The following is a 12,159-nucleotide window of genomic DNA, read 5'->3' as shown; positions in this document are numbered from 1 at the left end:
ATGCCAGTAGTCATGTGATTACTTTTGCATGTGTATTGTTTATAAAGAGACTGCAATAGGGCACGTCTATAAATGTGTTATATAATAAGGTGGTTACAATATGTGGTGAGTTGGTGAAAATTTCATTTATATTATTTGTTTCTCATTAAATCTCAAGGATCTGAATTTTTACAGATACAGTATAGGCAGCAAAATATTGTTGTTAAATATGGCTAGGAGCTCCTGGGTGGCTCAGTTGGTTAAGTGGGGCCAACTCTTGGTTTTGGCTCAGGTCATGATCTCAGGGACCTGGGATTGAGCCCCACGTCAGGCTCCGTGCTCAGCGAGGAGTCTGCTTTTGGAGTCTCTCTCCCTCTCCTTCTGCCCCTCCCCCTGCTCATGCTATCTCTCTCTCAAATCAATCAATCAATCTTTAAATATGGCTAAAGATAAGCTGGGCCAAATAACATAGGTAGTTGCATCTCAGGGATTTTTGACTTTTTGACTTTTTCGTGGGATATAAAAACAGAGGAGTAACTGCTACAAGGGTCGTTCCAGGACTGCCAATCACTGCATGCTCTATGGAGAACAGGGTAGCAGCAATTTTAGGGCCAGGCCATATCCAGGTCCCCCCTCTTCTCTACAGCATCTGCCTCAGGATGGAGTCCGGGTGGGCTGTTCAAGCGCTACTGCTGTTCTTCCAAGAACTGTTGGCCGTCAGTGGCCATTCCTTCAGAGAGGAACCCAGTGGAGGTGGGAGGAGAGCACTGATGAAGACAGCCCTGCCACCACCCCATCCACCTTCAGGGGAGGCCATGCCCTTGTGTCCCCATCCTCTTCCCTAAGAAAACAAAGTCAAGTGGCTCAGGAGGGTAGAAAATACAGAGGATGAAAGGAAAGTTAGGAGGGAAGAAAGTAGTACAAAGAAAGAAGGAGGGTTAGAGGGAAGAGGAGGAGGGACATGGGCTAGCTAGAAAGGGCCTACCTTTTAATTTGCATATTATTATTATTATTTTAGAGAGAGACAGCAGGCGCATGGGTGATTGGGGGAGGGGGAGGTGCAGAGGGAAAGGGGGAAAGGGAATCTTAGGCAGGTGCCACACCTGACCTCTGAGATCATGACCTGAGCCAAAATGAAGAGTCAGCCACTTAGCCCAAGAGCCTTGCAGATGCCCCTTAATTTGCATTTTAAAGAACAAAACTGTGTCATAAGTACCACGCTAATAGGGACATTATTTCACATTACCCATGCATCAAGCCTTCTATCTCGTGCCTATTACATTCATGCTTCCTAATAAGTGTGACTAACGTACACAAATGGTGTACGCAGGTAGCAGAGCAATCTGGAAACGAGGCTTCGAACCGTCACAATAATATCCACCCTTTTCCTAACAGAATGGAAAGAGAACGTCGTAAATGAACTTGTTCAAGAGCAAAAGACCTAAAGTTAAGAGTCAGGAGACAAGGACTGACTTTGCATTTCCTGGTGACATTAGGATATGCCTCTCTTCCCTTCCCAGCTTAGAGTAGCAACTGAGATGGTAGATGAGGAAACTCTGTGAGTATGGGCCGTACCATGTGTAATCACCTTCCCTTGGAGCAAGCCACACCCGTCCCCACCACTTCTATTGCTTGAAACGTGGAAGAGATGAAATCCTGGGCAGGACTTCACTGCCTGCCTAAGTGTCTAGATGTACATAAGGATTCTAAAGACTTGCCAAAGGCAACAAAAAGATCTTTAAAAAAAAGAAATCTCTAGAATTTCTTTAAATTAAGATGAAATCTAGTTTTAGAGATGCAGAAAAAGGAAAAACCATGCCAAGAAAAAACTGCTGAGATAGTTCAGAATGGTGAACAGTTAAAAACAAATCTAACAATTTACTTTTTTTCCCATCATGCCCTATCTTGTTCCAGAAAGAAATGAGTCGTCCAACTGTGGAATGGTTAAATAAATTAGGGTATATCTAAAGTTATCCATTTATTATTTCATTTAGGTACCATTGATGGAAGATGCTGTGTACCCAGGTTAATTCTAAGTACAGGGATTATCACAACCAAGTAAGATTCATGGAATTTACATCCTGGAAAAAAAATGCAAACATGTTGTATGTTAAACAATCATGTATCCATCTTCAAAGTGGCATACACAATACTAGTTTAACATTTTGTCTCCGTGGGAGCCAAGCAATTCCCTTGCATACTTGAGAAGATCTGGACTGATGTAAGTTCAGATCTATGAATGGTTCGCCACCTTGGGTATTAAAACTATAAATCAGATATGCTATGAGTTCAAGAAGATGCTACATGATGAACTTCTGAAATACAAACCTCAATAGTGAGAACTCTCTATACAATCATCAGGAGACACCAAAGAAAAGGGTCATGGGAGTCTGGAAAATAGAGTTATCATGGTTTGAAGTCATCAGAGCACACTCAAAGGAGAGAGTAAAATCTTTTCTGGGTCTGGAGGATTGATGGAAAGGATTCAGCAAAAGAGAAAGGTGGAGAAGGGCAGAGAGGGAAAGAACCACCTGTGCGAAAGCACAGACAAGGGGATATGCAAGGATGTTCAGAAAACAGCAAATATGTTCAGTGGGGCCAACGGAAAGCAAGGTTGAAAGGGCAGGTAGGGCCCAAAAGCTGAAAGGCGGATGTTGAGTACCGGGCTAAGTAGTCTGGGCTAAAGCCGCAGAGCCCACGGAGAACCATGTGAAGGGAATTTTGCATAAAAGCTACTTAAGGAAATATCAGTGGACAAAGAGCTGGCTTTGGGGTTAGTCAAACATCTCCCCCAGGGCGGCTGTGCAATCCTGGGCACATTCCTTACCCTGCACGCATTTTGCTTTCCTCATCTGCAAAGTGGGGAGGAGTGATGCCTACGCCTGGTGGCCGAGTGCAGCGTCCTGCTAATTGCTGGCCCAGAGCTGCCCACACGGTCAAGAACAGCAAGGCCCCACGAGCCTGTGAGAGATGGAGCAGCAGAGCAAGAGGCTGAGGATGAGAATGCCAGCCAGAGGCTGCTGACCCACCAGAGCCTGGGTCTGATTGGGCGGCAGACACTTGAGAGGAAGGGCAGATGAGGGTGTGGGTGTTTTCGGAAAAATAACAGAACTCTGTCGCGGCTAGATGAACAACAGCGTTGGGGAGGGGCGGCGGTCAAAGATCCTCTGAGGTCTCAGGGGTGGTCAGGACAGCAGCAGTGACAAAAACAGGGAAACTGCGCAGCTGGGGCCACTTCAGGGAGGAGACAGGCTGGTTTCAGGCAGGCCGAGGAGGGGGCGCGCCAGAGAGTACAGACCGACAGGGCCAACAGCAAGGAGAGGCGGTGGGCAGGCTGCCCAGGCTGCACGTGGAGCTGAGATTTAGACAGCTTTCAGTCTTTTTGTGAGGAATACGGGGCATATACTCTGGAGCCAGACTGCCCACACTTGAACCCCAGGTCCACTGCTGCAAGTGGGTGAACTTGGGTCGGAGCAAGTTGATTTCCCTGTACCTAAGTTTTCTCACCTGTAAAATGGCTTTTTTTTAAAAAAAAAGATTTTATTTATTTGAGAGAGAGAGAATGAGAGACAGAGAGCATGAGAGGGAGGAGGGTCAGAGGGAGAAGCAGGCTCCCTGCCGAGCAGGGAGCCCGATGCGGGACTCGATCCAGGGACTCCGGGATCATGACCTGAGCCGAAGGCAGTCGCTTAACCAACTGAGCCACCCAGGCGCCCCTGTAAAATGGCTTTGAGAGGACTGAATGAGTTGCTGCATATGAGACACCCACAAGAGTTCCTGTTGCAGAGTGCCCGATGCCTATTAGCCGCCGCTGCCCCCGCCCGCCCCGTCATCTCCATCACTGCTGTATCATCAAACAGAGATTTTCTGAGTTGGAACTACGACCACACCTGTCATCTCTGAAGCACAGAGCACAGTCATTAGAATCTAGTTGGCCTGGGTTAGCCCTCCAGCTCTGCCAAGTATTTGCTGTGTAACATGAGCTAGTTATTTGACCTAAGTATTGGTCTGCCTGTCTTTAAAAATAGGGTTCATAATCCTGTCTGGTGCTCCTGTGAAGATCTACAGAGAACCATACATGTAAAGCGCTCAGTTCAATGTCTGGTGCATAACGAGCACACAGTCAACTACAGTCACTGTTATGGAAGCTGAAGGCAGAAGACTCAAGCTTGGTCATCCCCACAGCCAAGGCGACCAGATGCGAATCCAATGAAACAGCGGGGGAGCGGCTGGAGAAAAAAGGAAAACTTCATGGGGCCTAAGGGAGAAGTCTCATTCGAGAAGGGGCCCCAGGGCAGGTCAGAGGATGAGGTCTGAGGACCGAGTGGAAATCGGATGGCGCCTTGCTACCAAGAATGCCTTTTTCATAGAGCGGAAAGGGCAAACATCAAATTATGGAGAGAAGCTGGAGTCTAGGGGCAGAAGTGAATGAAAGAGAGAGGCTGTCCCCGGGCGAAGGGGGTAATTATTGCATTAACTGCTGAAGGAGACGGGAAGTCAGGACAGAGGACACGGGTAGAGCAGTCAGGATGGGGAGAAGAAGGAGCACCCCTGACACAGGACAGCAGCAGGCACAAGGGATGGGCCACAGAGTAGACTGAAGCACACGGAGACAAAAGCCACCCTCGCTCCCCCACCAGCCAGGGGCGCCAACGTCTCTTCATTTGGGTCAGAAGAATGGATTTTGTCCCGGTGTGTGGTCCCAAACCTGCTCCATGCCGCGAGTGTGTGGACGGCGGCAGAAGTCAGAGGACAGGCTGAACTGTCGAGGACCGCTGCTAGGGTGAAACTGTGGCATTTTAGGAAAGCGAGGCCCAGCTTCTTTCCCCAACCCGAAGTTCACGTACTCGAATGTCTGCGTGTTGTGTGAATACGTTCAAGTAAAACCCTTTTAATGGAATGGCAGCTTTATGCATAGAACACCCCTCTTAAAATCATATTTTCACACAAAGATTGAGTTTGGGATGTGGCAAGGACTAAGCAAAATGCTGTAGACTTTGAGTTCATGCACATGCAGAGCAAAAAAAAATATTTTTTGTGGTTGGGATCAACATGTATTGCCCAATTTCAATGTTTCTTTTATTTATTTATTAAAATTTTATTTCTTTGAGAGAGTGAGAGAGAGAGAGAGAGAGAAGCATACAAGCAGGGGCAGAGGGAGAGGGAGAAGAAGACTGCCCCGCTGAGCAGAGAGCCCGATGTGGGACTCGATTCCAGGACCCCGGGACCATGACCTGAGCCGAAGGCAGACACTTAACCGACTGAGCCACCCAGGTGCCCCGCAATTTCAATTTTTTAAACTAAGGACATAAGAAAATACTCTAACATCTACTTCCACCATCATCTCATAAAGGAAAAAAAATTTAATAAAAATAAGTTAGGCCCAATATCTTCACAAAATAACTTAAAAAATTAAATCAATGTAGCATTATCAAATACTTGCTATGCTATCCTTGTTTTCTCAGTTTTGAAGGTCAAAGGAAAACTAGCTCCTAGAATGGACATGGTCCATGGCCGTTTGGACCAAAATGCTCGGGCTAATTATGAGGGAGCAGCAAAGTTTCTAGAGAGTAAGAGGCTCAGCGACGGCAGGGTGAGGACATTGTGTCTAAGTTCAGAATATTTAACAACGGACACAGAGTGCAACACCAGTAACAGGGAACTGTGGAGAGCAGGTGCCACATCATTGATCGGCTTATTGTGGGCCGTCAGGAGACACACACTTATTCAAGGGCAAGATGAAGCAGCAGGAGAGGCAGCTGGAGAAGGGGCCCGGCAACAGTGGAGATCCAGCGTGGGGGCGCTCTGGGGGCTGCGCTTGGCCTTGAGATCCCCCGCCCGCAGGGCCTGGGGAGTGGGGGGCTCATGAAGAAAGAAGGGAGCAGGTGGTGAGGTGAGCCGGCAGGGCAGAAGGGGGTGCAGGGCAGGGGAAGGGTGGAAGCAGCCGCAGCAGGGGTAAGGGTGCGGGAGAAGGCATAGGTAGGAGGCAGCTGGGGTCACGGGAAGGGGCAGGGTCTGGTGTGGAACAGTAAGAAGAAGGAAAGATGGAGGCTCGAGGAGGCTGGAGGGGGCGAGGTGCAGCGGCCACGATTCACTGCTCTCCTTTCTGTTTCGTCCGTCGGCTTCTCCTGGGAGCCCAGCGGGGGCGAGAACTAACCTTCGGCACACCTGTCCATTTCTTCCGAGTCCTGTAACCAGGCTGCCACTTTGCTCTGGCCCGTCGTGCAGGTTGCAGGGAGGCTGTTGCTGCATGGCAAAGGGGACTGCCACGGAAAGCTGTTTGGTGGCACCTACAATGAACAAAGGGGAGTGTACGGGTGAGCAGAAACAGTATATTTAAGTGAGTTTTAAAATTTGTATTAAAAAGTGACATCAGAAAAGAGAGGAAGAAAGGGCACACTCGAAATACAAAAGAAGCCTCTAGGCTAAACTTGTCCATGCTCAGCAAAGCCCAAGTTCATAAAGAGTAACACTCATTAAGCGGCTATCTCCACTATGCAAGGAAGGGGACAACACTTAAGTATGGGATAGCTCATACTCTTAAGGGCCTGCCAGCTCGAGGGGTTTAAGTTGCTCAGTGGGTTGTATCTGACATAGGGTCCTTATGCTACTTTTAACTCATGATTGAAGGCCTTTCCTTCCCAAAAGCTCTCTGTTCCCTTACTGTCAGCTCAAGGCCCCGTCAGCCACATGTGATTCCTAAATACGTTACCCACCATCAAGCAACCTTGCAATGCTTTAAATGCATATTAAAAATTGTAATATATAAAAAGGCATTCTCAGCAAATTATTATTACCCACAGCTGACAGACTTTCCAGTAAAGGGAATTTATGTGAAATAAAGTTGCAGGAGGTAAGGAGATAATGCAGTGAGTTCAGTGAACACTTAGTTGAAAGAGCAGAAGCTTACTTCTGAAAAAGCTGAAACAACTTTAAAACTCCATATTTGGCTTTCATATTCAATTATAATTGATCGTGTCTATTCTAAATCATCACGAAGCGAATGATACACATATTTAGCAAACCCAGACTTATTTATTACCCATGCAAGGCCACAAACCAATTAGCATTCAGGAGTCTCATAATTTCATACTTAGAATGCAAGGCAAGGGATAAAAAGCTCTCTTCACTCTTTATTGCATTTTGCGAAATGTAATGGAAATCTTTCACCAAGTTTGATCTTAGAGGTGTGTCATTCATAACTACAGCAATAGATCTTCTACGAAAACCAGAGTTGAAGGGCTTTCCTATTCCAAGGCAAACAGTGGGGAGGAATTGGTTTCAGTTCTCCATTCTCTTTGGCTATCACCCAGGTTATTTAATAAATAATAAAAGGGATGAAAATAATGTATCTTTTATCAATAGTCTATGCCCAAGATGCAGGCAGAAGCAGAACCAAAGGATGAAACATTCCTATTTTTAAAATATCTATCTGGGATATATTTCTTATTTAGCTGGGACAAATCCTGGGATTCATTCTATTCTGTGGCGAGAACACAGGGGGCCCAGAGAAACCAGAGGACGATCTTAGTCATCTTGTGTTGGGTCCCTCAGTAAGTGCCCTATTTCCTACCCTCTGACCTCCTGGTTCCTCCTTTTTCACTTCAGAACTGGTTAGTATTAGGGCTAAACCAATACCCTGTTCCTAGGAGGAGGACGTTCGTTGAATAATCCTTGGCAAGGCTATAACCAGAATGAAATAAGGTTTGAGAGCCTTGCAAAATACAATTAATGGGATTTAACAAAAATTACTTAAGTAACTTCCATTGAAATACTAAATAGTAAATACAGTAGTATTTCATTTAATCTGATTTGACTTATCTTGCAGATTCCATGAGGTTTTTCAATGTTATGCTAAGGAAACTTGGAAATACATATATCCCTAAGTAAGAAAACAGAGATAAGCAGAATCTTCACCAAGAGGTTCTTAAACCCATCTCCTGATGGCAGCCAGTTATTCACAGATGTCTGTGTTCTCAGTGTGTCAGGTGCCAAGTGGGAGCTTGGGGAACACCCCTGGGCACCGCAATGTGGCTATGGTTTGGAAAACTTAACTACTGAAACAACAGTCCCCCTGCCTCTTGTCTTCACCTTGGTTTTTAACAGGCAACACCTCTAGCTTTTTAGCCGCATAAAAAGATGAACTCTTAATACAGCCCAAAGAACAACTTCAGCCTCCCTTAATCTGGGACCTGGTATAATGGGAAGGGCATGGATTTTGGAAACAGAGAGATGAGGATTCAGATTCTGGCTTGGCTGTTTAATGGCCATGTCACTTCTGAAAACATTTTTTTTTTTTTTTTACACTATCTCTGAGCTTGGGCTATATTAAAGATTAGAGATGAGTGAATGTCAAATGCTTAACACAGTGCCTAGTCATTTAAATGGTCTACTATGTATATTATGGTCACATTCTCTAGCCAATTTACCTTAACTTCATGGGGAAATTCAATGGTCTCTCTCTGGGTCATGTATATATTATAGTTCAAGGCAAGGAAGCAAGTTTCATTTTTAAAACTTTGTGGTCTCGAGGGTATAGATCAGGGGTAGAGCATTTGACTGCATTTTTAAAACTTTGTGGTCTTATTATTACGACCCAGGAAGATACCAATTTCTAGGTGCTGCTTAGCCAAATGTTCACTCTACATCCTAATACCCCTACAAAGTCATATAAAATTAGGATGTAGTCCATTCATAGGAAGGAAAAGTAACTGTTAATTCTCTTGGTGATCCACATTTCTACCTAATCTATACTTGTGATTAACTCTGATGCCCAATGTCACTACTGTCTTGAGAGCATACCTTCCCAAGCAATTTCTGGGCTGATTTTCATATAACAAAGTCATACCTTTCCATCCACAACAGAAACGTTAGCAGCTGGTGAGGATTCAGCTGTGGAGGTTGAAGGAAATATGTGAAAACTAGCATCTCTTGGTGACCTGACAATTTCATTCTGCCGATATAATCGATGATGACGCAGTTTGGAGACCCATGCATCAAACCAGTCCTGGGATTTCACCTAAAACAAAAAACAAAAGGGGATCCTAAGGGTGAAACCCATCTCTGGTTTACCACTGACACAGGCAAGTGAATTCCCCTGATAGTGGCAGAGAAACTGTTCTCTATTCTCAAACTACTGAAAAATGACTTTACCTTCAAATGATAGATGTGCTCTTCTGTGTCAAGGTCTATTCTCCGAGCTTTCTTTTTAATTGACATGACCGAGAGTCCGACATCGATGCTTCCATGGACCTTCCCCTTTTGAATCTGAAGTCAGAAGACTAGTAAATAGGCTAGAAGGATATAGGATTTTCTGTGTTTCTGTACTGAAGTGAGTGTAATGTAATCTTTACTTTATCTATGGGAGATGGACTACCACACCTCCTTTACAAAGAGAATATGATTAAGGTCCTTAATCTGAGGACAGCTGAATTTGCTGTGACTTCCCACCAATTTCAATAAATAAGACTATTCATTTCTTTTTTTTTTTTTAAGTTTACTTGTTTTTAGGAATCTTTACACCCAATGTGGGGCTTGAACTCACGACCCCAAGATCAAGAGTCACTTGCCCTACCAACTGAGCCAGCCAGGTGCCCCAAGACTATTTGTTTCTTAGTCCTGTTTCTGGCATAATTTATAATGCTAACCTTCATAATTCTAGATTGCACAGCTTATATCCCAAAAAAAGATATGTTTAGTGGTTCCTAAAATAACTACGGTCAAGCTTTGACCCACAACCCAGAACATCCCCCAAGTAATCAGCCAGAAGCCAGCTGCTGAGGCCAAGCTGGGCAGTGGGGACTGAGAGCACAGAGTAACCAGTGCTTCCTCTGCTTGCCCTTGTCTGATCAAGGACACACCGCTGATTCGATGAAAGAGGTGGGGACAAAACAGAAACCTGAGTTATTTCCCTCTGCCACACTGACAAGGCAGGTGGCATCTTCCAGTTTTACATGCAAACAACTACTTCTTCAAGAAAAATAATTTGCAATGATGTTAGTGAGTTAGGATTCCCAAGAGAAAAGGATGCATGAAACAGAAATGAAGTTCGTAAGTTTTAAAAGGATACAGATAAGAACAAAGGTTGCTTTCAATCTCAAAAAAAAAAAAGAAAAAGCACAGAAAGCATAGCTTATTGAGAGATGCAGGAAAAAAAGTCTATTTGGGTTTTCTCTCCAAGACAGAAGGGGTCATTTTATTAGTGTATCACTTGTAGGTTTAACCTTCTGTTCTTAACGACATCCATCACAATCGCTAAATTAAATCTTCATGCTCCAGTTAGAGATTTTTATGCTAGCATGAGCATAAGCATAAAACACACCTTGCCCGGAACATCGAAGTCTGGTAGCTTGTTACATCTTACAGGCACACAAATGCACAAAGCTGGTAACTACGTCACAAGGCTTGCACAACAGTGGTGTTTACTCACTTTAAAACTATCTTTGAAACATGTCCTGCGTGCTACTTACATCAAGTGGTGCCTTTGAATACTTTAACATTCCATTATCCAGGACAAAAAAACGCTGCAAGAACCAAACAAACCCCAGTTACCGTGTGCATTTTGGATTACATAAAACATTCACAAGTGTGTGTTTAACGTCGCTTGGCATTTAGCAATCGGTATTCAGGTATTTGAATTCGGTGCACCTGGTCATCAACAGTCACGTTAAATGGTCAGGAAATCTGAGCTTGAATTCCATTTCAACAGCCTACTAGCATTCTTTTACACACAATCCAATGGGAATGCAATCTTTCACCACCCTTTTCCCTGTAGGGAGTGGGGTTGGTATCCACAGCCAGGACTTTCTGAATGAATCACACTGGGGTGTTTTTGAAAGCAAGAAATGAGAATAACTCGGTTGGGGTCACAGTGATTCTGTGAGGAGCTTCTCTAGAGGGACTTTTTCACCCTGAATGTAAACTCCTACATTTCCCTGGATACCATGGAAAATGCATGAAAATGCTCAAGTCTGTTACAGGAGTCAGTGAACTCTACCTATGAATAATGAATTATCTGGGAAGTTTAAGAAGGAGCTTTGCATCTCCATTTCGCAAAATGCTTACATTTCACCATTAGTAAAAGAGATTAAAAATTGTTTCTGAATTACTTTAAGGGCAAAAAGGAGAAAAAAAAAAGAGTTTTGGCAGTTTTTGTCTCCTCCAAGATGCTCCTGGTCCAGTCCAAATGAATCTAGCCATCATTGCTTCACAAACACTCAGGAACCCTCTGCTGGTTTCCTTTCCATGGGCAATTCACATGGGAACAAACAGCCCTCAGGACCCAATCGAACAATGGGTCCAATGCCCTCCTATAGTCTCTACAGATGCAAGAAGTCTTTCTATTACTGGAAAATTACTCTGCTGGGAAGGTTTTATGTGATTTGGGAATACTCAGTGGCCTCGGTGGCAGGTGGTCAGGCTCGGGTATACTCTGCACAGAACGCACAGAAGGCCATGAAAACCCCTTCAACAAAGGTCCTAGGGGCAACAAGTAAGCACTGAAAGAAAGCATCTCCATAGTTGAAAAACACCTGATTGCTCAATAACCCATGACTTGGGCAATCAAATATGCTGATGCTTGAATAAATACCTGATAACGTTAGAGACCGGGAGAAAAGGCAATGCAGGTGAGAACCTCCTACTATTTACATAGAAAAATGCTCAAAGGCATGGCCCAGAAAGAGTGGCTGTTGAACCACAGCCAGTTTTGCCGAGATGTGAATGTGAGAATGCTAAATTAAAGTTAGCGATTCATAGAACATTGGTTTCTTTGACTTCTTTTTTCTACTTTTCTATTTCTACCTATCAAAGAATGTTAGCAGGGATAATCTATTGTGTGATCACAGAGGAAGAGATTAGCAAGGCCACTGATTCGAGGAAGTGCAAAGTGGTGAGGCCAGAATGAAAGGCAAAAGGTGATTCTGGGAAGGAGTATGGCCAGTTGGCCAAAATCCAAGGAAGAACAAGGGTCGAAAGAAATTCCTAGTATTGGGATAATACTAGGGGTTCAGGGGAGACTGAGGATGCTCTGACAAGTGAGAAGGAATACTAGTGAGAAGCCTCTTGGATCTGTTTTTATTTCACCCTCAGAGACAGGGGAGTGGGGCAACATTTCCTGTCCATTAATTTTAAGTATATCCCTTAAATTGCAAAAAATGTATTTCCCAAGGATCCTAATCC

At 44.5% G+C, this 12,159-nt stretch overlaps 1 protein-coding gene across 22 annotated transcripts in view; it reads right to left on the bottom strand.

The window, feature by feature from the left end:
• OSBPL6 (oxysterol binding protein like 6) overlaps positions 1-12,159 on the bottom strand; it is a 198,710-nt gene that overhangs the window by 44,537 nt on the left and 142,014 nt on the right. For all 22 annotated transcript variants that reach the window (XR_010410225.1, XR_010410228.1, XR_010410226.1 and 19 more), the window contains 4 exons: positions 10,449-10,502; positions 9,133-9,246; positions 8,828-8,998; positions 6,137-6,269 (listed from right to left, as the gene is read on the bottom strand). Coding sequence is in view for 18 of the 22 variants with exons in the window: in XM_064586753.1 (XP_064442823.1) it covers positions 6,137-6,269; positions 8,828-8,998; positions 9,133-9,246; positions 10,449-10,502 (472 nt within the window). In the remaining 4 variants the exon portion in view is untranslated. The remainder of the gene's footprint in view (positions 1-6,136; positions 6,270-8,827; positions 8,999-9,132; positions 9,247-10,448; positions 10,503-12,159) is intronic.

This window comes from Mirounga angustirostris, unplaced genomic scaffold, assembly GCF_029215605.1.
Source record: "Mirounga angustirostris isolate CCGP_5_RB_7025 unplaced genomic scaffold, mMirAng1.0.hap1 SCAF_3, whole genome shotgun sequence".
In the NCBI taxonomy this organism is placed as follows: Eukaryota; Metazoa; Chordata; class Mammalia; order Carnivora; family Phocidae; genus Mirounga; species Mirounga angustirostris.
This window is presented reverse-complemented; position numbering and strand designations above follow the sequence as displayed.